The sequence below is a fragment of the Felis catus genome, chromosome A2 (assembly GCF_018350175.1).
Source record: "Felis catus isolate Fca126 chromosome A2, F.catus_Fca126_mat1.0, whole genome shotgun sequence".
Taxonomy (NCBI): Eukaryota; Metazoa; Chordata; class Mammalia; order Carnivora; family Felidae; genus Felis; species Felis catus.
In genome coordinates, this window is record NC_058369.1 from 4848481 (window position 1) to 4869974 (window position 21494).

General features: G+C 44.5%; 1 protein-coding gene and 1 long non-coding RNA gene across 3 annotated transcripts; one reads left to right on the forward strand and one right to left on the reverse strand.

Moving 5' to 3' along the window:
• The first annotated feature begins 11113 nt into the window (after positions 1–11113).
• On the forward strand, positions 11114–17229 carry LOC109493946. 2 transcript variants are annotated; one of them, XR_006589614.1, is made up of 3 exons: positions 11114–11316; positions 15718–16558; positions 17073–17229. It is a non-coding gene; the product is annotated as an uncharacterized LOC109493946 (long non-coding RNA). The 2 variants fall into 2 exon arrangements; XR_006589613.1 differs by having other exon boundaries at positions 15718–17229.
• Positions 15180–19424, reverse strand: TNFSF14 (TNF superfamily member 14). Its single transcript, XM_003981725.4, has 4 exons — positions 19082–19424; positions 17781–17817; positions 17475–17516; positions 15180–16887 (listed from the first exon to the last, which is right to left on the reverse strand). The coding sequence occupies exons 1-4, from the start codon at positions 19301–19303 to the stop codon at positions 16460–16462; spliced, it is 729 nt and encodes a 242-aa protein (XP_003981774.1). The 5' UTR covers positions 19304–19424; the 3' UTR covers positions 15180–16459.
• Between the last annotated feature and the right edge of the window lie 2070 nt (positions 19425–21494).

Here is a 21494-nt window from a genome sequence, read left to right on the forward strand (position 1 = left end):
TATGTTAAGGAAGTTCCCTTGTATTCCTTGTTTATTGAGTGTTTTGGTCATAAAAGGGTGCTGGATTTTGTCAAAAGCTTTTTTTTTTTTTTTTTTTTTTTTTTTTTTGGCATGACTTGAGATGACAATATGTTTTTCCCTCCTCATTTTATCAATTTGGTATCTTACACAGATTGATGTTTCTGTGTTGAACCGTTCTTGCATTCTGGAAATAAATCCCACATGTTCATGAGTGTATAATCCCTTTAATATGCTGCTGGCTTTGGTTTGCTAGTGTTTTGTGGTGGGTTTTTATATCTATATTCATAAGGGTTACTGGTTTTTAGTTTTTCCTTCTTGTGATGCCATTGTTTGGTTTTGGATGCAAGGTAAAGCTGTTCTCAGAATTAGGAAGTGTTCTCTCCTTTTCAATGTTTATTTTGGAAGAATTTGAGAGACCTTGGTGTTTATTCTCCATTAAATGTTTGGTAGAATTCCTTTTATTTTTGTGAAATCAGTAGTAATGACCCCACGTTCATTTCTGATTTTGGTAATTTGAGTCTTTCTCCTCTCTCTCCCCCATGAATCTAGCTAAATGTTTGTCAATTTTGCTGATCTTTTAAAAGAATCAAGTTTTGATTTTATTGATTCTCTCTGTTGTTTTTCTATTCTCTATTTTACTTATGTCTGCTCTAACCTTTATTTTTTCCTTTCTTCTGATAGCTCTGGTTGAAATTTGCCTTTCTTTTTCTAATTTCTTAAGGTGTGCATTGAAGTTATTGACTTGAGATCTTTTCTTTTAATGTACACACTTACATCTATAAATTTTCTTCTTAATACTGTTTTTGCTAAATCCTATATATTTTGGTATGTTGTATTTTAATTTTCATTTATTTTAAGATATTTTCTAACTTCTCTTATTATTTATTTCTTGACACATTGGCTGTTTAAAATTGTGTTGCTTAATTTATACATATTTGTGAAATTTCCAGTTTTTCTTCTGCTATTCAATTCTAGTTTCATTCTATTGTGATTCAAAAAAATATTCTACATGGTTTCAGTCCTTTAAAGTTTATTAAGACTTGTTTTGTAGTATAACTTATGGTCTATCCTGAATAATGTTCCATGTGCACTTGAGAAGGATGTGTATTCTGTTAGTGTATTAGGCCAAGTGCTCTGCGTGTGTGTGAGGTCTAACTGGTTTATAGCATTAAGTCTTCTATTTTCTTATTGATTTTCTATGTGTTGTAGTAATATTGAGAGTGGTGTGTTGAAGTCTCCAACTATCATTGTCATACTGTCTAGTCTTGCTTCAATTCTTTCAAAATTTGCTTCATATATTTTGGATCTCCTTTTTAAATTATTATTATATTGTTTTGCTGTTTTGAACCTTCACCAATATAAAATGTCCTTCTTTGTGTGTTGTGATCTCTTTGATTTAAAGTCTATTTTGTTTGACAATAATATAAGCCTCCCCAGCTCTCCTTCAGAACAATTTGGATGAAATATCTTTTCCCATCCTTTTATTTTAAACCTTTGTGTGTCTTTGCATCTAAAGTGAGTCTCTTGTTGGGGCGCTTGGGTGGCGCAGTCGGTTAAGCGTCCGACTTCAGCCAGGTCACGATCTCGCGGTCCGTGAGTTCGAGCCCTGCGTCGGGCTCTGGGCTGATGGCTCAGAGCCTGGAGCCTGTTTCCGATTGTGTCTCCCTCTCTCTCTGCCCCTCCCCCGTTCATGCTCTGTCTCTCTCTGTCCCAAAAATAAATAAACGTTGAAAAAAAAAATTTAAAGTGAGTCTCTTGTTGACAGATGGACTGTGGTTGTTGTTGTTTTCTTCTTTTTGCAAAGGTGCCAATCTCTGCCTTTTAATAGGAAAGTGTAACCCATTTACATTTAAAGCATTTACTGATAAGGAAGGATTTCCTTCTGCAGTTTGGCTATTTTCTGTATGTCTTATATATATTTTTCCTCGTTTCCTCCATTACTGGCTTTTTTGAGTTTTAGTTAATTTTTTTGTAGTGTACCAATTCGATTTCCCTTATTTTTCCCACCTTTCTTTCTTTCTTTCTTTCTTTTTGTTTCTTGTCTTAAAAATTTTATTCTCTTAGTGATTATCTTGGGGATTACAATGAACATTTTAACCTCATAGCAACCTAGTTTTAATAATACCGACTTATTTTCAATAGTATACAAATAACTTTCAGCTACACATCTCTGTCTCTCCCTCTTTATATTGTTATTGTCACAGATTGCATTTTTATTTGTTGTGTTCTCTTTAACATATGATTATTGTTTTGTGCATTTGCCTTTTAAATGAGAATTTGGTTTAACATTAAAAATAAATTATTCTAATTCATTACATGAACATAATAAAGGGAAAAAATCTCAAAAGATACAGAGGAAGCATTTAATAAATCCAACATTTTTTAATGATAAAAACTTGAAGTGATCTAGAAATAGAGTATTCTTTTTCTAAAGTTTATTTATTTATTTTGAGAGAGAAAGCACGAGTGGGGGAGGGGCAGAGAAAGAGTGGAAGAGAGAGAACCCCAAGCAGGCTTGGATCTGATGTGGGGTTCAAACTCACGAACTGTGAGATCATGCCCTGAGGTGAAGTCAGATGCTTAACCAACTGAGCCACCCAGGCACCCCTAGAAATAGAGTGTTCTTAATATGCTAAAGAATATCAACAAAATATCTAAAACAACATACTTGAAGGTGGGCAAATGAAATCGGGATTGCCATCACCACTTCTTACTAATATTGCACTGAGGTCCTAGACAGTACAATAAAATAAAAGAAAGAAACAAAAGGACTGGAAAAGAAGAAATAAAAGTCATTACTTAGATTACATTATTGTGCAGGTAGAAAACTAAAAGAGCCTATATACAGACTTAATAAAGGAATTTAACAAGATCACTGGATATAAAATAAAAATACAAAATCAGTGGCATTTCCGTGTACCGACGTCTCTAAAAACAGACATTTGAAAATTATGCCATTTACAAGAACATCAAAAAACATCAAATACTTGTGACTAAACCTAAGGAAAGTAGTGCAAGAATTCTACACACAAAACTGTAAGACGTTATTGAGGAAATTAAGTAAAATCTAAATAAAAAGAAGGATATACTATGATCATGGATTGGAAAATTTAATATTGTGAAAACATTAATTCCTCACCAATATCTATTGATCTATACATTCAGTGCAATCTCATCAGGGAATGAATGTGTGAGTGTTATGTGTGAGTGCGTGGGTGGGTGGGTGATACCGATTCAAACGATTCAAACTATACAAAGAAATGCAAATGACCCAAGATAGCCTGGATGGGGTTCCTAGGTGGCTTAGCTGGTTAAGCAGCGTCTGACTTGGGCTCAGGTCATGATCTCACGGGTTCCTGAGTTTGGGCTCTGTGCTTACAGCTCCGAGCCTGCTTTGGATTCTGTGTCTCCCTCTCTGTCTGCCCCTCCCCTGCTCACGCTCTGTCTCTTTCTGTCTCTCAAAAATAAATAAACATTAAAAAAAAATAGGCTGGATGATCTTCAAGAAAAGAAACAAAATGAAGAGTTACCCTTCCAGATAGTAAGACCTATCATAAGGCTGCAGTAATTTAGACAATTTAGGTATTAGTACTAGGATGAACTATAATCCAGGTAGATTATAAATATAAAAGTGAAGGTGAAACAATAACACTTATAGAAAGAGAATATTTATATTCTTGTAGGACAATATTTATGTTAAGGTAAGCAAAGATTTTTAAAAACAGAGCACAAAAACACTATAAATGTAAAGGAAGATATTAAACTTATTATTAAATTAAGTTATTCTTAGAGTATATTAAAGTAAATTAATTAGAGTAAATTAAATTATTCTTAGAGTATATTAAAAGTAAGATCTTCTGTTTTTCAAAAGATACCGGTTCAGAGAATGAAAAGGTGATCCACAGAGCAAGAGAGAGAATATTTGCAAAAATATAATTGACAAAGGGCTTGCTTCCAGATTACATAAAGAATTCCTATAAATCAAAAAGAAAAAGGCAGCCCAATTAAAAAAGGGCCAAAAGATGTGACCCAATACTTCACATAAAACAATATGTAAATGGACAATGACCAGGAAGCAGTGCTGAACCATATTAACTAACCATCAGGAAAATGCAATTTAAAACTACAAGGGGTTTGGGGGCACCCAGCTGTCTCCAACAGTGGAGCATGTGACTCTTGATCTTGAGGTTGTGAGTTCAAACCCCATGTTGGATGTAGAGATTCCCTAAAAATAAAATCTCCCTCTAAAAAACAAAACAAAACAAAACAAAAAAAAAAAAAAGAAAGAAAAAAGGTGTATCCCATTACAGAACAGTGAAAACTGAAGGCCAACAATGCTGGGTTGGTGTGTTATAAAGCAATGGGAACTCTCACACTTGGTGGGTGGAGATGATGTAGTGACACCTTCTTTGCAAAACTGGTATTATTTAATAAAGTGGAGCAAAGGAAAACACACTCCTAGATACCCACTCAGCATGAATGTATGCATATGGCCACTAAAATGTGCAAGAATGCACTAATTTCATTTATAAACTTATATGCAAAAGTTCTAATAAAAATACTAGTAAGCACCCAGTAGGGATCAAAAAGAAAAAAACCAAGGGACACAAGGAAAAGGTGTTCAGTGTCACTAATCATCAGCGAAATGCAGATCAAAGCCACAGTGAGATATCATCCCCTAGTGTCAGGATGGCTACAATCCATCGAACACAAAATCCCAGACAAATGGGAACAGGCACTGTTGAGGATGTGGAGAAGTTGAGACCCTTGTGCACTGTTGGTGGTGGGAATGCAAAATGGTGCTGCTGCCATGGAAACTGGTGTGGAGGTTTCTCAAACATTGAACATAGAACTACCTTACCCCCCCAGTAATCCTACTTCTGGGTATAAACCCCCAATAATTGAAATTGGGATCTCCAAGAGATCCTACACTTCCATGTTCATTGAAGCATTATTTACAGAAGAAAAGCCGTGGAAACAACCCAAGCCATGGAATGGATAAAAGACAGTATTTTTCAGGCTTAAGAAAGAAGTTAGTTCTCCCACTTACTGCATGAAATTAGGCAGACACAAAAGGACAAAGATAATTCCACTTATATGAGGGATCTGGTAGCCAAATGTGTAGAGATAGAAAGTAGAATGATGTCACCAGGCGCTGGAGAGAGGAATGGGGAGTTGGTGTTTAATGGGTATGAAGTTCTAGTTATAGAGGATGAGTAAGTCCTAGGAACCTACTGTAAAGCATAATGCATATAGTTAACAATACTGTACTGTCTACTTAAAAATTTTTGAAAGAGGACAGATCTTACAGTAAATGTTCTTATCACACACACGCACACAAAGAAGGAAAGAGGAAACTTTTAGAAGTGATGGTTAAGCTTATAGCTTTGTGGTGATAGTTTCATGGGTGTTTACTTATCTTTAAACTCATCAATATGTACATACTAAATATACATAGCATTTTTAATATGTATGAAAACCATACCTCAGCGGAAAAAATAAACGTAGGGTTTTTTTTTAAGCCACTAAAAAAGAAAGTGAACTCGCAATCTTTTGTGTTGTTGTTTTTTTTTTTTTTTGCTTCTTATGATACTTGGGTTGGTTTTTGTTCTTTTGGTGAGTAATTCCATTTCTGAAAGAATAGTAAAAAGATATTTTTATCCTAAAAATGTTTGTGGTCACATAGATGTCTTTACATGAGATTATCTGTGATTTTAAGTAAACATTACACATAAAAAAAAAAAAAAGTTTACCCAAAAATCTCACTTGACTGCCATGCAGAGAATGGCCTGTAGGAGGCGAGAGTGGATACAGGCAGCCCGTAGGAGGCCTCCGGAGATGAAACCCCGAAAAGCCTTAGAGTCTGACACATTAAATCTGTACGTAAAGACGTCTAAGGAAATGGCCAAAAGAATAAGAACAGAATACATTGTTTCTGAACTAAGTAGAAGAAAAAACTGTAGTGAGAAAAAAAAAAATCCAAAATAACGCAAGGAGGAAGAGTAAAAGAAATATAGAAAAGGAGGGATGGTCAGAAATCACAAAATAAATCCAAACCCATCAGTAATTGGAATGAACACAGATACTCTATATCTCTGCCACCTGAGACAGTGGGCGCAAGCCGGCCAGTGCTGTGGAACACCTGAAAGGTGGGCGGTGTGGGCTGAGATCCATCTGGTGCCACTGGGAAATTCACTGCAGCAGTATTTGGAGACCTGGAATCAAGTAAGAGTGTAAAGTATCTTATGAATCACTTTATGCTGATTACACTTTGACATGATTAACATTCTGGATGCGTGGGTAAGTGAAATGTATTATTAAAATTCACCATTCTTAAACTCTTAATTGGGGCTGCTAGAGAAAAATTATAGAGCTGGCTCACGTTATGTTTGCATTGGACAGCACTGGTCTAAGTCCTCAAATTAAAAGACAAATACTGTCAGGCTGGATAAGAAAACTTAAAATCCAGCAACATGTTGTTTATATTTAAACATAAAAGAGGGGCGCCTGGGTGGCTCGGTTGGTTAAGCGTCCGACTTCAGCTCAGGTCACCATCTCGCGGTCCGTGAGTTCGAGCCCCGCGTCGGACTCTGGGCTGATGGCTCAGAGCCTGGGGCCTGCTTCCGATTCTGTGTCTCCCTCTCTCTCTGCCCCTCCCCCGTTCATGCTCTGTCTCTCTCTGTCCCCCCAAAAATAAATAAACGTTAAAAAAAATTAAACATAAAAGATATAACAAGTTTCTAGTTAAAGGATGTAAATAGCTAGAGAGAAAATTGGTTTAGCCCTATTAGTAACAGCACAGAGTTTAATGTAAAAAGTGTTACTAGATATAACTAAATCTCTGCCATGGAACTATAACAGTTTTAATGTGCATGCACTTTAAAACGGTCTTGAAGTAAGTGAAGCAAAAACTGACAGAACTACTCAAACGTGGACGGTATGAATTGAGATGTGCTGTTAGTATAAAATGCTCTGCAAACATTGAAGACCCGGAATGAAAAAAAAAAAAAAAAAAAGGAAGAATAAAATAGCTTGTGTTAGATAATTACACCACTGAAGCGGGAGATTTTAAAAACACCCCACTTGTCCATTGGTAGCTCAAGTGGGCAAAAAATAAGAATATAGATTTGGATAATGCAATGAACAAACTTGATCTCATGGTCACATATATGGAACATGTACCCAGCCACTGCAAAATACACGGTAAAAAATGCTTAGGGAGCTGGTAGGAATGTAAAATGGTACAGTCACACAATGGAATATTTTTAAGCGTTAAAAAGGAAGGACATTCTAACACCTGCTACAACGTGGATGCACCTTGAGGACATTATGCTCGGTGACATAAGCCAGTCACAGAAAGGTCAAATACTCTATGGTCCCACTCAAATGAAATATTTAGAGTGGCCAGATTCATAGAGACAGAAAACAGAATGGAGTTGCCAGGGTGGGGTTGGGTGGGGAGTTACTGTTTCACAGGGACAGATTCTCAAGTTTGGGAGGGTGAGAAAGTTCTGGAGGGGGATGATTGCATGACAACATGAATGTCCTAATGCTGGTGAATGGTTAAAATGGTTTAAAAATGGTTTAAAATGGTTAAAATGGTTTAAATAGTAAGTTTTATGTTGTGTATGTTTTACCACAATTAACAATAAAACTAATTTTAAAACACTTAGAGAATCTCTCTCTCTTTCTCCTTCCCTCCCTTCTTTCCACCTCCTTTTTTTTTTTTTTTTTTTAACCAATCATTAAGAAGCCTTGTAGTTTTCAAGGATGAGTGTGGGCATTTTGTTCATTGTTACCAACAGGTGATAAACAGGCGTGAGAAGCCCCAAAATTATGCAGGAGGCAAAAGGCAGAAAATGTTCGTTAACAAAACAGAACACACGGAATGCAATGTTTTCATATCTAGGTGAAAATAGTTAAGTATCAAACTTACGAGATGTAACCAAAAGAAAAGAACAGAATAAATCCACAGAAAGCATAAGGAAGGAAATAGCCGAAATAAGGGTAGAAACTTTAAAAAACAAACATAAAAGGGGCGCCCGGGTGGCGCAGTCGGTTAAGCGTCCGACTTCAGCCAGGTCACGATCTCGCGGTCCGGGAGTTCGAGCCCCGCGTCAGGCTCTGGGCTGATGGCTCTGGGCTGATGGCTCTGGGCTGATGGCTCTGGGCTGATGGCTCGGAGCCTGGAGCCTGTTTCCGATTCTGTGTCTCCCTCTCTCTCTGCCCCTCCCCCGTTTATGCTCTGTCTCTCTCTGTCCCAAAAATAAATAAACGTTGAAAAAAAAAATTTTAAAAAAATGATAAAATCTGTTTTTTAAAAATCGGTAACGTTTAGGGGCGCCTGGGTGGCACAGTCGGTTAAGCGTCCGACTTCAGCCAGGTCACGATCTCGCGGTCCGTGAGTTCGAGCCCCGCGTGGGGCTCTGGGCTGACGGCTCAGAGCCTGGAGCCTGTTTCCGATTCTGTGTCTCCCTCTCTCTCTGCCCCTCCCCCGTTCATGCTCTGTCTTTCTCTGTCCCAAAAATAAATAAACGTTGGAAAAAAAAATTTTTTTTAAAAACAAACATAATAAAAAGACCAAGATTTAGTTTTTTGAAAACAAGAAGAGATGAACTTCTGGTGACACTGGTCGAGCAAAAACCAAGAAAAGAAAAGGTGCAAATCAGAATTATTTATGATGGAAAAGGGAACATAGTGACAGAGGCTACAGAGGTTGAAAAGGCAATGATTTTATTCACCAATATGACACCTATTCACCCATAATTGTGAAAATGTAAATAAAATATACAAATTTCTAGAAAAATGTGGCTTAGAAAACCAAGTCAAGGAGAAATACAAAATCTAAAACAGTTAAAAGTCATTAGAGAAACTGGATAACAAACTAAAAACCTCCCTCCACACACACACACACACACACACACACACACACACAAAACCTTTCCACAAATAAGATGACAGATCCAGATATTTTTACAAGTGAGTTTTACTGAATATCTGTGTGACTCACAATGCTAACCATGTGCAATTCAATTCCAGCACATAGAACAAAAGCACACCCGTTTTTTTTTTTTAAATGAGGTCAGCATTGCCTTAATACCAAAACCTGACAAGAATAGTATGAGTCAGAAAAATCACACACCATGGTCCTCCTAAGCACAGATGCAAAAATCCTATCTAAAATATATTAAATATAGTAATGTATTAAAAAATATATCCTGATCAAGTTGGATTTATTCCATGAATAAAAAGTTGGATTAATGGGGCACCTGGGAGGCTCAGTCGGTTAAGAATCTGACTCAAGTCTCGTTCTCAGGGTCATGAGTTCAAGCCCCATTTTGGGCTTCGTACTGGGCACGGAGCTTACTTAAGAAAAAAAAGTTAGATTAAGTTTAGAATACTGATGGATGTAATTCACCACACTGTCAGTTTAAAGGAGAAGAATTATGTGATGCAGAGAAAACATTTAATAAAATTCAACATTTATGTATGATTTTTGAAAAACCTCTTAGAAAATTAAGAATAGAAGGGGATTTACTTAATTTGATAGGGGCTACCTGAAAAACCTAACAGCAGATTCATCCTTAAAGGCGAAACATGAAAAACATTCACTTAAAGATCAGAAATAAGACAAGGATGTCCAGTTTTTCAATGTTGTTGTGACAGCTACTGACACCTATCTCACTGTATATACCAGCAACAGATGTTGGAAAATATAATTTCCAAATGGCATGACACTTACAATAGCACCAAGAAATGTAACACGCTTAGAAAGAAATCTAAAAATGATGTAAATTCTTTATGGAGAAAATTATGAAACATTCTTGAGAAACACTAAAGAGACCATTTTGGAAAAAGAGTTATACCATGTTCATGGATGGAAAGACTCAGTGTTATGAAGATATGCATTCTTTGCAGTTTGATCTACAGATTCAGTGCAGTTCCAATAAAAATCTCAACAGGGTTTTTCATGGAACTTGACAAGCTGAATAAAAGGCCTACATAACCGAGATAATCCTGAAGATGAAGAATAAAAAGGTCCTTGCCCTCCCAAGGAGGCAAGGACCTCCCAAATAGCAGGACTTACTATGTTCATTATATTCATTATATTAATGAAAGCAGTGTGGTACTGGTATACGTATAGTTGGATAGGGTTTATCTGCCTGGCTTCCTCTTGGAAAACGAAGAATGCTCCCAGATAACTTTCTTGTCACCAGAATGATGACTATATGACAACCTATTGCTTCTTCTAAGTTGGATAGAAGTTTGGAATACAGACTAGCCCTGTTTTTTTTTTTTTCTTCTTCTTAGTTTCACAGATTGTAACTTAAAATTTGGGTACATCCTACCATACACGCCTACATTATATGACTTAGTATTTCTTTACTTTATGCCAAAATAGGTTGTTACTCTGCATAAGTTTGATTTAGAATATGTGTGTATATCCATCCACTCATCATTCATCCATTTACTGTTCTATCTGTACACCCATCCATCTATTCAATTGATCATCCACTTATCAACTGCCCATCCACATATTTATCCAACCATTGACCCATACATCTTCTCACCCACCCATCCATACTTTAACCCGTCTACCCATTCATTCATCCCTCCCCTACCCATCTATCCACCTCTCTGTCTGTCTGCCTGCCTATGTGTACAATAATAGAAACAAGCTTGCAGGGTGCCTGGGTGGCTCAGTTATTAAGCATCTGACTTCGGCTAATCATGATACCATGATTTGTGAGTTCAAGTCCCACAACGGGTGACCTTGGGCCCCGCTGAGCTCGTACCCCGCTTCGGTGAATCCTGCTTCTCCTTCTCTCTTTCTCTACCCCTAGTGGGATTCTTTCTCTCTCTCTCTCTCTCTCTCTCTCTTGCCCCTTGCTCGCTTGTGCACTCTCTCAAAAAAAAAAAAAAGCTTGCAACTTCTGTCAGTTACCTACTGATGCATAACAAACCAGTCTAAAACTTAGTGGTTTAAACCAACAACTGTTGTATTTGCTTACAATTCAATGAGATGGCCCTGCAGGGCTTGCGGGGGGGGGGGGGGGGATAGTTAGCTTCAGCTCCAAAAGCTGGGGCAGCTCATCTGGGGCTGGTAAAACTATTACGGCTTCACACCCATGTCTGTCACCCTCCAGAACGTCTCTGTCCACCCGTCCTCACTCACAGGATAGCCATATTTCTTTGCACTTAGGACTCTGAGAAGGCAAAAGTGGAAGCTGCAGTCTTCTAAGGCCTACATTCTAGAACTCAGGTAATTCACTTCTGTCACATTTATTCATCAAGGTAAGTCACAGTTAATTTATTTAGCCATTATTGTTTGAGAATTTACTGTGTATTAGGCACTGTTCTGGGTCCCGGCCGTAAGAGGGAGAATAAAACACAAAACACAAGAGACAAAAGTTTCTGTCCCCACAGACTTTCTGTTAAGTAGAAACTCCGTACTCACTCACCTGTTGAGCAGGTCTGAGGTCTTGATTTCTTGTGGGTGACTTTTCTTCTCATCCATAATAGGTAGGGTTTTTCTAGACTCCCTTTATTAGAGAGGACTATTCTTCCAGGTTCCAGGTTCCAGCTTCTTTCCTTGGCTTGTAGATGGCTGCCTTCTCCCTGTGTCCTCACGTGGTCATCCCTCTGTGTGTGTCTGTGCCCTAATCTCCTCTTCTTATAAGGACCCAGGAGGGGTGCCTGACTGGCTCAGTCAGTAGAGCATGCAACTCTTGATCTCAGGGTCGGGACTTCAAGCCCCATGAGCCCCATGTTGGGTGTATAGTATACTTAAAAAAATACCCCTTATTTAACCTTAGTTTTCTCTTTAAAGGCCTGATTTCCAAAAGCAGTCACATTCTGAAGTACTGGGCGTTAGAGGTCACCATATGAATTTGGGGGGACACAATTCAGCACCCAGAACAGGGGGAAGCTCCTGTGTTCAGCTTTTTGGAACAAAGAAAAGAGGTGGAGAAAGCTCCCCAGAGAAATTCTAGGGGCACCTCAAACTAGAAGAGCCTCGAGTCCTTCATTGCAGAGCCCAGAGAAGTCGCAGGTCCCCAAAAAGGAAATGACTCGACGGTGTCTCTGGGCAGTTGAAGCCACAGACAGCCTCAAAGAGTTTCCGGTGCCTCAGCCTGGCTGAAAATCAGCCTTGTGAGCAAGGCTCAGGAGCAGCAGAGAGTGCTCCAGTCTTGATAGGTCACAAGCATGAAAATGGAGGGCTGATGGGTAAAAAGCAGGCTGACAGTGGGCACCTGTGTGGACAGGCGAGAATCATCTGGATCCCTCCATCAGTCTTAATGCTGAGGCGTTGGCTAAGCTCCCTGAAATTTTTGCAGTCTTGGGAAAGCAGCATGTGGGAAGGGTGGTTCCCAATTGACTGATAATAGCTTTCAGCATCCTGGTGCAAAGGGCTCTCTGCACAAATCGAGTGGCATTAGGAGTAAAAAGGAAGTTATGTTATCTGCACTCCTTGCAAATTGTGACTTATGTATGCTTATGTATTGCTTATATTATGCATATATATTGCGACTTATGTATGTGTTGCAGTTTGGGAGGACCCCGATAAAAAGATTTGGAGCCACACTTCCCCTCCAGAAGGCATGAAGCCATGCCGGCACATTGGTTTCAGTGCCGTAAGACTCATTTCTGACTTCTGACTTCTAGAACTAAAAGATCATCAATCGTACCACGTTAAGCAGCATCAGGAAATGAATAATAACACTATGAACCCTCGCTCCTCTTGAAACTTGTGGTCATCTCAGGCTGTCATTTATTTTTCCACCTTCATCTCTCTGTGCTTAGATTTCCCCCTAAGGTGGGTATTACAACACTACCCACCCCACGGTCATCGCGAGGATTGAGTGAGTTACTGTGAATCAATGCGCTTAGCACAGTGTCTGGCAAGCGGTGAGGACAGTAGAAGTATGATTGAGGATCCTTATTACTTTAAGAGAAAAACCACATAAACACATTGCTGAAAGACAACTGACATTCAGCCTCTGTATGGGAGACAATGAGGAGTGGTGGAGACTGGTGAGACCCCTTGCCCTATCCAACAGGGACAGCTACTGCCCAGCCTGGGTTGTTGTTCACAGCTTCCAAATTTCCAAGAAAATCCAGAAATTCAGATTTGTCCACATGCAAAGTTTTGTCACGTTTAAATATTGGCTACTAATTTCCATTTTAAAAACACACCCCGTGACTAGATGTGGCCTGTGGATGTGAGGTCACCTTTCATATAATCACTGAAAAGAATTCACACTTTAAATGTACACACGATTACAGCTATGCTTATGCAAAAAAAAAAAAAAAAAAAATCTACTGTGGATTAAAGAGCTCACTGTGGGCCAAGCTCTGGGAAACTACTTAAACACTCAAGCCATTTCATCTCACAATAACCACGGTAGGGTAGAGGCCACTATTTGTGTTCTTTTACAGATGAGGAAACTGAGGCCCAGAGAGGCCAAGGATGGATCCCGAGATCACCCAGCTGGGAAATGGCAGAGTGGAGGCCTGGCTTCCCTCAAAGACCCATTCTGTTTCTCTGAGACAATGCATCCCAGTATTTGAACACAGTGCTATTTAGCAGGAGGGACACAGCACGATAATAGGAGGTTAATAAATGATTTATCATCATTATTTTTACTTCTACTGCCTCTGGGTCTTGGCAAGAGCCCCAGGGGCTGGGGGAGGGTAGGAATGCACACTTCAGGTCTGGAGGAAAGCTGATTGTGGGGGAAGGTGATATCTAAACAGATGCCAGAGCATGGGAGGTGAAAGCGGAAATCAAACAGATAAACTTCTCAGAAGTTGTAAAGTAGGTCAATGGCCTGGACTGGGGGCTCTCTACCCCATGCGCTATCTGAAAGTCTAGGTCTCCTGGTGCACCAGCCTCGACACCTGCCTTCGGGGCTCTCTGCTCCTCCTCCCTCCTGCCTCCCTCCATCTTTCCCTCCCCTCCCCTCCTTCTCTTTCCATCTCCCTCCTACCCTACCCATCCTCTTGCCCACCCTCTTTTCTTCCACTCGCTGTACCACCTCAGGGCCGGAGGCCCCTCCCAGGAATGATCTTTGGAGGCTAAACTTAGTGACAGGTTCCATCCTCAGGCGGAAGCTGGTGGCTGCTGGTGGCTTTGTAATACATTGTCCCCACACCTTGGTCTCATCAAAGCCACGGAAACAGAAAAAAACGGTGATAAGAGTAAAGGAAACTCCAGCGGGGGCTGGGGCTGGGCATTAGGGGCTGCCCCACCTCCCACCAGTCCTCAAGGGCAGAGAGGCATGAAGCTGTGTGCCCTTGGTGGGAATGGAGGGGGAGTCCAACATTCCTGCCTCTACGTCTGGAACATGGGGACAGCAATAGCTCCCGCCCAGGTATGTATATAAGGCATCTAAAGATGTGACTCACACAAGATGCCTGAAATAGGGAAAGTGCCTGACAAATGCTATAATGGCCTTTTCTGTGTCTGATCTGATGCAATCTTTACAACAGCCCCACGGGCAAAGCCGGTGTTACCTCCCACTTTGCAGATGAGGAAACTTAGGCACTGAGAGGTGGTGGGACTTGCTTGAGGTCACACAGGAGCAGGTGGCAGAGTGGAATTGGAACCCAGGACCATCTGACTGCAAAGCCTGTTTCCCTCCCTCCCTGTTCAGGCCAACGATGACAGCACTATCAACAATAATAAATAAACACTAACAACAATAATCGTCTACCTCTGGGGTCTGAGCCCTCAGCTTTGGGTCCTGGGCACCAACACCTCCCTCCAGCCACACCAGGGTACATGCTCATCTCTACAGACCGCCTGATTTGTATGCATATTGTTGTCTGCCCCTCTCTCTCCTCACTCTTCCCGTGTTCCCACTTCGTTCGAGCTTCCAGCTGGCTGCGTAGACCGCCACTCTGTCCCGATGTCCGCAATCAGGGTGCTTGGCAGGGTGTAGCCTTCACTTCGTCATCAGGAATGGGAGATTTGAGGGGGAGGCAGATCTGGGCATGAGGCTTCTGATTTCTCCCACCCTTGCCCCCGAGCTTCCTACAGGGAGTTGGGCCAGCTGGGTTCAGTTTACTTATCTATAAAGTGACCTCCACAGGTGACCCCATCTACCGCCCCTCTGCCTACAAGCCACCATTCCCCTGAGAAGAGACAGACCCAGTTGCAACATTTACCATTTATTTCCAAGACCCATGGTCAGGGAGCCCAGGGCTGCCGACAGTGGTCCTCATCCCAGGATGTATTGGTCTTAGCTGGGAGGAACCTCAGGCTGTGTGTGATGTGGTGTGTGTGTGACGGGTTGGGACCGTGATGCAGCATCTGATGTGATGTGCGTGGCATCCCATGTGTGACACTTGGTGTGACCGTATGGCCCCTTTGGGTCACTGTGGCTGTGATGATGACTTATGTAGGATATATGTGTCATACGTCACATAATCTGACTGTGTGTTTGTGGTCCTATGACTTGTGTGTGACTGTGCGAGTATCTGATGCTTTGTGTGTACGAGTGCAGATCTGAAGGGCACCTTGTGATTTTCTGTGATGCCGTAGGCATGTCCACATTCTCTCTCCATCTTCCTTTCCTTCCCTCTTTCCCTTCTTCCTTCCCCTCCTCCCTTCTTCTTTTCCCTCCTCCCTCCCTCCCTTCCTTCCTACCCTCCTCCCTTCCTCCCTTTCTTCTCTCTGCAAACATTTTCCAGGTGCCTGCTACATGCCAGACCCTGACCTGGGTGCTGAAACACAGCCGAGTGTCCTGGTGGGATGTGAACACCCAGCAGTGCTGAGATCCAGCCAGCCAGCTGGTGATACGTTGGTAGCCAGAAACCAGCCGTGACGGGAGCCTTCACACCAAGGAAATCACAAACACTACAGAGCCTCTCCCTCCCAGGAGAGCTGGTGGTCACCGGCACATCCCTGCACCTGTGTCTCTGAGGGTGAACTTACACAGCCAGGAGGAGGTACAGCCACAGACCTGTGAGCAGATCTTGAGTGTGTGGCTATGGCCGTGGGGGGGACTGGCTGGGCTGTCCACATGGGTCAGTCTTGATGATGACTTCCTTCCTCCAACCACCCACACTCATGAGAGTGGGGAAGGCTGGGGTTGCCCGTCCTGGGCCAAAGTCTCTGGACCCCCACGTCCCACTCTTCTCTGAATCGAAAACATAAATACCCACCCCTCACCCCTTCTTCCTGAATATCAGGCAGATCAGCTTTCCCCCGGTTGGGGGGCCTACAGACCCTCAAGTCTCTGGGTCTTTGTCTTCAGTATTGCCCGTAGTGGCTCTGCAGTTTCCTTTGGGGCTCCAGGGGTGCCAGCTGGGTCTCCAACCTTCAGGGGTGGCTGGGTTGTCGGCCCCTGGAGGTGCCCGCTGAGCTCTTCGCTCGCCGGGTTCTCGGTTCCCCAAGGCACCCTCTGAGGGAGGCATCACTGTCACTCCTTTCTTACACCATGAAGGCCCCAAAGTAGGAGCGGGTCCCGTCACGGAGCCGGACCAGGCGCTCATCCGGCACACGGACGACCACCTCCTCGCCAGCGTCCAGGTGCACCACACCTCCCAGGAAGCTGCTGTCCCACCAGACGCGGGGGCCGGTGGCTCGCCCACAGGGTGACCGCCGACTGACCAGCAGCTCGAGCTCCTCGGGGTAGCGCGGTGTGCGTTTGTAGAGGCCATGCGTGATGGGCAGGCCGCTGGTCAGCCCCTGCGGGCAGCCCACGCCCCCCAGCTGCACCTTGGAGTAGATGTAATAGTAGCCAGCCCGGGCAATCACCAGGGAGCCGTCACGGTAGCTGAGGCCCCTCAAGAAAGCCAAGCCCAGCTTTGTCTCCCAGAGCAGCGGGCCCCCGCTGCCCGTCAGGCTGGAGTTGGCACCTGGGGGCAGAGACAGAGGGGTCTGGTCAGCATGTGTCCCTCTGCGGATGGGCGGGGGCGACGACTCCCCTCCGTTTTAGGTTGGGGACTTTATATGTGTTAATTCACTTTATTCCCACTTTGAGGGGAGGGAACTGAGGCACCGAAAGGCCAAGTCACTTGCTTCTTACGCCCTCCCCTTGCAGGTGGGGAAACTGAGGCATGGAGCCATTAAGTGACCAGCCAAAAGCATCAAAACTTGTGAGTGGCATAACCAAGGAACAGAGGCAGAGCGCACCCCGGGCCAGAAGACTTGTAATCTCCATGCTCTTTGGTTTTTCTCCATTAAAATGGACATATGAATAGCGCCTCCTTGAGATTTAATGAATTAATATGTATAGAGCGTATTACAGCCCGTGACACACGGTGAGCGCCTTGTAAGGGTTTATTCAATGATATGAGAAATGCATGGACATAGGCAGCGGGGCAGGTCTGTGAATCAATAGTGAACGGGTGACTGAATGAATACTCAGACATGCTGGGTGTCTGTCTGGTCTCCCCAGGACACCCTGCCCCTCTCCCATGTCACCACCCGGGGTCCCCCTCACCTGTGAGGTGTGCTGCTGGGTTGGCCTGGAGGGACCTTCGTCCTGGAGAGAGATGGTGAGCGGTTAGGGGCAGAGGAGGTGAGGGGTGAGGGCCAGCCTCCAGCCAGGGTCATCAGGTCCACCTCCTGGTGTCAACCCCACCCTTTCCGGAGTGCCCCAGACTTCTGCTTCTCAGGCCCGGGGGAGGGGCACCTGTGGAGCTCAGGCCAGTTGTGTAAATCACATTGGGCAACCGGCTGAGGGGGCGGGGGCAACGTGGGAACCATCCTACCCCCGCCCTCCCCAGGACCCAGGACTCTGACTCACCTTGGGTCAGCTGCTTCCAGGATTCTGCTTCTCCATCCTGAAAATGCAGAGAAACCCACGGTGAGGACCTGCGTGGCCCACACACTGGCAGCCTCAGACTCATGGCTGTGAGACACACACAGATGCGGCACACGGACACTGTCCTCACCCCAGTGCCCAGGGCCATGTGCACGCTCCTGCCCCACCCAGCAGCCTTGTAACCACCCGGGCTCTCATATTCCCCCTCTGCAAATAGACATACGAATGCTGCCTGTTTAAGATTCAGTGAATTCACAGGGACAAAAGCATGTTCCAGTGCCTGGAGCATAGTAGGCACAATATGAGAATATTATAGACATGTACACATCGAGATGGCAGGACACGTGGACATCTGTGGCAACAAGTGGATATGGGCATGTGACATAGGGCACAGACCTGGACACTTACGTGACCCGTGGACACAGATACATGGGTGTGTGGTTTATGGATCTGGGTGGGTCTTCAGCACATGGGCTGTAGACAGGCCAGTACGTGGACATGTGGGCGCACGCACACAGGACAGCAGTACGGGTTCACACGGGCGACATGCCCATGCGGCCGTCAGATCCAGTCACAAGGACAAATGCCTTGGAAACACACAACGCAAAGGGCCAAGACCACACGGCCATGGCGTGGGATGCAGAGACTCACAGGTGTGGCAAACAGATAACATCCACAGCCAACCGTAAACAGAGGCAGAGAGAGATTCTCGCAGACTTGGACAAGGTGAATTAGTGACAGTCCCGAATAATGGTGATCAGGGTATGGCTGACAATACTTCGCAATGTCCGAACATCAGTTCAGCGGGTTGCAGACAACAAGACTGTGTTATAAACATGAAATGTGCTATGATCTAGGTTTTATTTGTTACCACTACTAGAAGAAATGGTAGTTATGTGACCCCACAGCATGGTTAGCTAATGCTACAATAGCAATCATATTGCAGTATAAATGTACCAAAGCCCTATGTTGTACACCTGAAACCGACAGAATGTTAACATGTCATTTATATCTCAGTTTAAAAAAAATATCGGTTCTGGTTGGTTGAATTCTTGCCCTGGGCAGCCACTGCCGGGCACCACACACGCAATATCGTATCTCGTTCCCTGTGAGGTGGGCACTCTTACGATCCCACCCATTTCACAGATGAGGAAACTGAGGTTCAGAGAAGTGAATTGACTTGCACTGAGCTGCTGTTAGCCTATGGTCTTGCACACACGTGCACAGAGACGCGCACAGTGACACAGGAGACCCACCTCCACGAGCCCCGAAGCCCCACTCACCAGCAGGGGTGTGACCATCTCCCCCAGACGCCAGTGCAGCTGCAGCAGGAACCAGCCCTGGACGGCCAGCCCAGCCGCCAGCAGCAGCAGCAGGAGGCCCAGGCCCAGCTGGGATGCACTGCAGGGCTGTCTTTGGCGGCGGCTGGGCCCCAGCCGTGTGAATGGGATGTCTGTCTGTCCGTCCACCACAAACACTGAGGGCCGCACAACCGTCTCCTCCATGTCCTGAGACACCTCGGGGCTGGGCTCGCACGGCTGGGTCCCTGAGGGCAGGGAGGAAACCACGATTGCCCAATGCTTCTGGGCTTCGCACGCTGCAGACAGGCACCCGTGGGTCCCGGGGTTCAGCCTTTAGAGCAGGGGCTCAGCCCCTCCCCTTTCCCCACTGGCCCTCCTCTTCTTCCTGTCCTCCCACCCCCAGGCTGGCCCCATCTCACTCTCACTCATACAGCCTCTCACTCTTTCCAGGGGCATCTAAAGATGTGACTCAGGTAGGGATGGAGGGGGGAGGCCCCAGTTTTTCCCTGTGGCCACTTCATTCACTCCGTGACCAAATATTTATAGATCATCTCTGTGTGCCAGGTACTGTTCTAGGCTTGAGGGCACAGCCGTGAACAAGAGAGACAAAAGTCCCTGGTCTTACGGAGCTCCCATTCTTGGGGTGAGAGACCATGAGCCTAGTAAAGAAGAAAATACTATAGAATGTTTGAGATGGTGGTTAGGGAAGTGCAAACTACGAGAGTGGTTTTTGTGTGTGTGGGTGTGTCCAGGGGTGTATATTGGGTCCAGTGCATGTGTGCGTGTGTATGCTGTGTGTATGTGTGCATGGAGATGAGTGCAGGGGCAGGCATGCATGTTGGTGAATCTATGCACACATGCGGGTGTGTGCAGGTGTGTGTATGCAGGTGTGTGTGTATGTGTGGGGTGTATGATTGTGCATGCATGTGGGTGCATGTAGGTGCATGTGCATGTGTGGTGTGCATGAGTGTGCATGCAAGTGGGGGTGTGCATGTAGGTGCATGTGCATGTGGATGTGCATGAGTGTGCATGCAAGCAGGGGTGTGCATGTAGGTGCATGTGCATATGTGGTGTGCATGACCATGCATGCACGTGTGTGTGCATGTAGGTGCATATGCATGTGAGGTGTGCATGAGTGTACATGCATGCAAGTGTGTGCAGGTGCAGACACACATACACCTGCATGTGTGGATGTGTGTACATGTGCATGAGTGTGCCTGTGAGTGTGTGTGTGCATGCGTGCATGCATGGATGCAAGTTCAAATTGGAACTCACAGACAGGTGGTGTAACCACCAGCCGCTAGGTTAACTAGGCTGAATCCAAGGCCTGGAAGTGGTCCCGGGGGCACCTCGAACTGGCCTGAGTAGCCCTCTTTCTCTTCTCCCCCACATCCCACCTTTTCGCAAGCCCTGGCCATTCAGTCTCAGCGTCTGATCTGAACCCAGCCGCCCGTTTCCAGACCCACTGCTACTGCCTTTGCTAAGTGCTGTGGGCTGAGCGTCTGTGCCCCTCCCCCGTTCATTTGGTGATGTCCTGATCACCTACCTGATGGCCTCTGTAGGTGGGGCCCTGGGGAGGCGGTCAGGTCAGGAGGGTGGAGTCTTCCTGAATGGGCTGAGTGCCCCTGACGGGAGACTCTCTCCCTCCCTCTCTCCCTCTTCCTCTCCGTCTCTGCCATTTGAAGACGTTTGAGGACCCAGTGAGAGGGCCACTGTCTACAAGCCAGGAACAGAGCCCTCACCAGAGCCCGACCAAGCTGGCACCTGTGTCTCAGACTTCCAGCCTCCGGAACCCTGAGAGATGCATGTCTGCCGTTTGAGGCGCCCGGTGTAGGGCATCTTGTTACAGCCGCCAGACTGCACTAACACACTAGGGCATCCGTCATTTCTGGCCTGACTCTTGCAGTGGTTTCCAGCTGGACGTTCTCTCTGCCTCTTGCCACCTCCTAATTCATTCTCTGCCCTCTACAAGTATGAACTTGTGTATTTGTTTCCTTTAATTTATATGGCTTAATTTAATTTACTATTTTCTTTTATTTTAGAGGTGAAATTCACATAACATAAAAGCAACCATTTTAAAGTGAGCAGTTCAGCGGTATTTAGGGCATTTCCACAGTCGGACAACTCTGGTCCCCAGACGTTTTCAGTGCCTCGAAAAGTAAGCCCATATCCATAAAGCAGTCCGCATCCCCCAGGCCTCCCAGCCCTTGGCAACCACTAGTCAGCTTTCCTGCTCTATGGAGTTACCTGTCCTGAATAGTTGAAGGTATTTCATAAAAGTGGAAATACACAACCTGTGGTCTTTTGTGTCTGGCTTCCTTCACTGAGTATAATGTTTTCAAGTCTCAGCCAGGTCCTTGCTTGTTAGGGCTGAGGAATGTTCTAGTGTATGGAC

Coding starts and splice junctions, on each gene's coding strand:
- TNFSF14 (XM_003981725.4), bottom strand. CDS start 19,303: ATGGAGGAGACGGTTGTGCGGCCCTCAGTGTTTGTGGTGGACGGACAG. Junction 17,818..19,081: donor AGATGGTCACACCCCTGCTG/GTGAGTGGGGCT, acceptor CTGCATTTTCAG/GATGGAGAAGCAGAATCCTG. Junction 17,517..17,780: donor CTGGAAGCAGCTGACCCAAG/GTGAGTCAGAGT, acceptor ATCTCTCTCCAG/GACGAAGGTCCCTCCAGGCC.